Source organism: Peromyscus eremicus, chromosome 3 (genome assembly GCF_949786415.1).
Source record: "Peromyscus eremicus chromosome 3, PerEre_H2_v1, whole genome shotgun sequence".
NCBI lineage: Eukaryota > Metazoa > Chordata > Mammalia > Rodentia > Cricetidae > Peromyscus > Peromyscus eremicus.
In genome coordinates this window covers 6761851-6764602 of record NC_081418.1, presented here as the reverse complement: position 1 = coordinate 6764602, position 2752 = coordinate 6761851, and the positions used below count along the sequence as shown (strand labels likewise).

General features: G+C 41.0%; 1 protein-coding gene across 1 annotated transcript; it reads left to right on the top strand.

Moving 5' to 3' along the window:
- The first annotated feature begins 278 nt into the window (after positions 1 to 278).
- Positions 279 to 578, top strand: LOC131905634 (small ribosomal subunit protein bS21m-like). The gene has a single exon (XM_059256474.1). It carries the CDS (start codon positions 312 to 314, stop codon positions 576 to 578), a length of 267 nt encoding a protein of 88 aa, XP_059112457.1. The 5' UTR covers positions 279 to 311.
- Positions 579 to 2752: the final 2174 nt, after the last annotated feature.

Genomic DNA, 2752 nt, shown 5'->3' with positions numbered 1-2752 from the left:
CAAGAGTCTATGCTATACTTTGAGCCTTTTGTCTCCGTAACTATAAGCCAAAACAAGTTTTCCTCCTCAAAAAAGTGGCCTGTCTCAGATATTTGATAACCTTAGCAGAAAGCTGAACAACATACTCACTCATACATAGTATGTTGAGTTAGTCTATCCCACCAATTTTTACTTCACTGCATGGAGATTTATGTGTTGAAATACGTCTTTCTAGATCATTGTGGGTTGAATGTACTCTTAAAACTCATGTGTTGGGAGAGCTGAGGCGGCTCTCTGTAGGTCCTGAAGAATGAAGATTTGAAAGCAAGGCCATGGCTAAACACCTGTTCATTGCCAGGACTGTGATGGTTCAGGAGGGGAACGTGGAAGGTGCATACAGAACCCTGAACAGAATCCTCACTGCCAATGGGCTTACCGAAGTCATAAAGCGACGGCGCTACTATGAGAAGCCCTGCCGCCGCCGCCACCGCCAGTGGGAGAGCCATGAAGCGTGCCGGAGGATCTACAACATGGAAATGGCTCGAAAGATTAACTTCTTGATGCGAAAGAAGCGGGCAGATCCATGGCAGGGCTGCTAAGGCCTGTGGATAGAAGACCCACGTTAATTCTATGTCTAACTCTTTTCTGTTACCTTTCTGTACAATAAACTCAATCACGTGTGAAAAACAAAACAAAAACAAAAACCAAGCAAAAAAACTCATGTGTTGATGTTCTCTAGCATATGACCTTGTTTGGAGATAAGATCACCTCAGAAGCAACCCAATTAAAGTGAAGAGTTTGAGTGGGTTCTAAAACAGTATAGCAGCTGTATTTCTAAACGCAAAGGCAGATAAACAGGGAGCATCAAGAGAAGATGAAGTCAGAGATTGGGATGATGCCTGATTAAGCCAAGACACACCACAGATGTCCAGTAAGCCAATAGATGTTAGGGGAGGCATGGGACAACTTCTGCCTCACAGTTCCTCAACAAAATCTTGATCTTGAACATCGGCCTCCAGAACTGTAAAACAATAATTACATGGTGTAAAAATATCCAGTTGAAGTACTTTATTCTGAAAACCATAGCAAACTAAGGCAATTTTAGTTTGGTCTCAAAACACACGAAATAAAGTAAGTATTTGAGGGGCTGACAGCAGTGAAAGTACCATTAGTGCACTGACATGCAACAGAAGCCAAGTCTTTTAACTTGTTTAGAGGACGGTATAAATATATGGGTGCTAGGGCTTAACGTGTCTTCAAGGCATGGAAGTGGACAGTCAACAGGCGGCGCTAGGAATTGTCTTCTCTAAGCACGCATTGACAGCTTTAGATTAGAGGAATTCTACATCCAACTCTTTTGCTTTAAACTAAAGGACTTGATAGACAGCTCAGTGGTAAAGAGCATTTACTGCTCTTCCAGAGGAGCTTGTTTCAGTCCCCAGCACCCACAAGACTCTATAACTCCAGCTTCAGATGATCAGATGACTCTCATGACTTCTGAGGGCACCTCTATGTACATGGTGCTCACACTTACACTCAAGCATATAAACATATCAAAAGTAAAATTAATTATTTTTAAAAACCCACAAAGCTAAGCTCATTGTAGCCACACAGACCTGTATTCTCATTCCAAGGAGGCAACTTGAGACAAAGAACTCAGCCTGAAGCCTGACTGGATTGTGTACCAGTTCAAGGGCAGTCTCAGCAACTGAATGAGTCCATGTAATAAAACAAAATCAGAGCACTGCATGAAGAATTAAAGAAGACAGATTGCTGTTGTTAGTATGGTTCTTTTGTGTGCTCACTCGGGTTGGACAAAACCTCGAGGGCAGTGTTTTTGTGGATTCCAAAGATGACTGGTGCCACCCCACTGGAGTTGCCGAGTGGTGTGAGCTGCCAAGCGGGTGCTGGAAGCCTAAACTGGCTCCCCTGCCAGAGCAGCGAGAGAGTAATGTTTATGAACAAAGCAGTAGAAAGGATGTGCTCAGAGAAAAGAATGTAAATAAAATAAAGAACTACTGATTGCTGGGAGTAGAAGAAAGTTGAAACAATATTTGGATTTTTGGAAGTTTATCTTCGACTACTAGGAAGGTTTCAACAAAGAAGGAAATAGAGTAGACAGAGTAGTTTTGGTGGGAGGCTGGATGAAAAAGAAGCACATATATTCTAATTTAGTGGCTTTGTTCCTCAGAACTCAAAGGCTAATATTTAAATGGTCATTCAAATGTGTGTGCACACAGAGAATATTGCAACTAACTCAGAATGGAAAGAAAGCCCCGTTTGCTAGAGTCCCTTTATATGAGAGACAACTGCCAGTGAGAAAAGGTTTCCAGCCTTCCCTGTTGCCTCTTTCCCAAACTGTGGGATGTTTTCCTGTTTAGAGCAAAGGAAAACAGAGTCTCACATCCTTCACTTTTGATTTGGGAAGCTGCTTAACCCTAACTTTTCACAGGAAAGTGGTCAGCGACACACATAGGTTCATATCTTATTGAAGAAAATTGATCTTTTTCTTGTTCTTAACTTATTTCCAGTGAACATACATCAGATGTCCTTTTATTAACGTGATGAAATGCCAATTAAAAGGATATCTGGATGTGTAGCAGCACCATATTTACAAATAAATGCTAATTTCAAAACCAAAGATTTGCAAAGTGTTTGAGTTAAGTAGTGAAACTAGATTCTATGGCCACATTTTCTTCTTTCTTTCTTTCTTTTTTTTGCTGGTGTCAGCAGTGTATTACTTTTTAATATTTCAGCCTTAAAATACATTTGT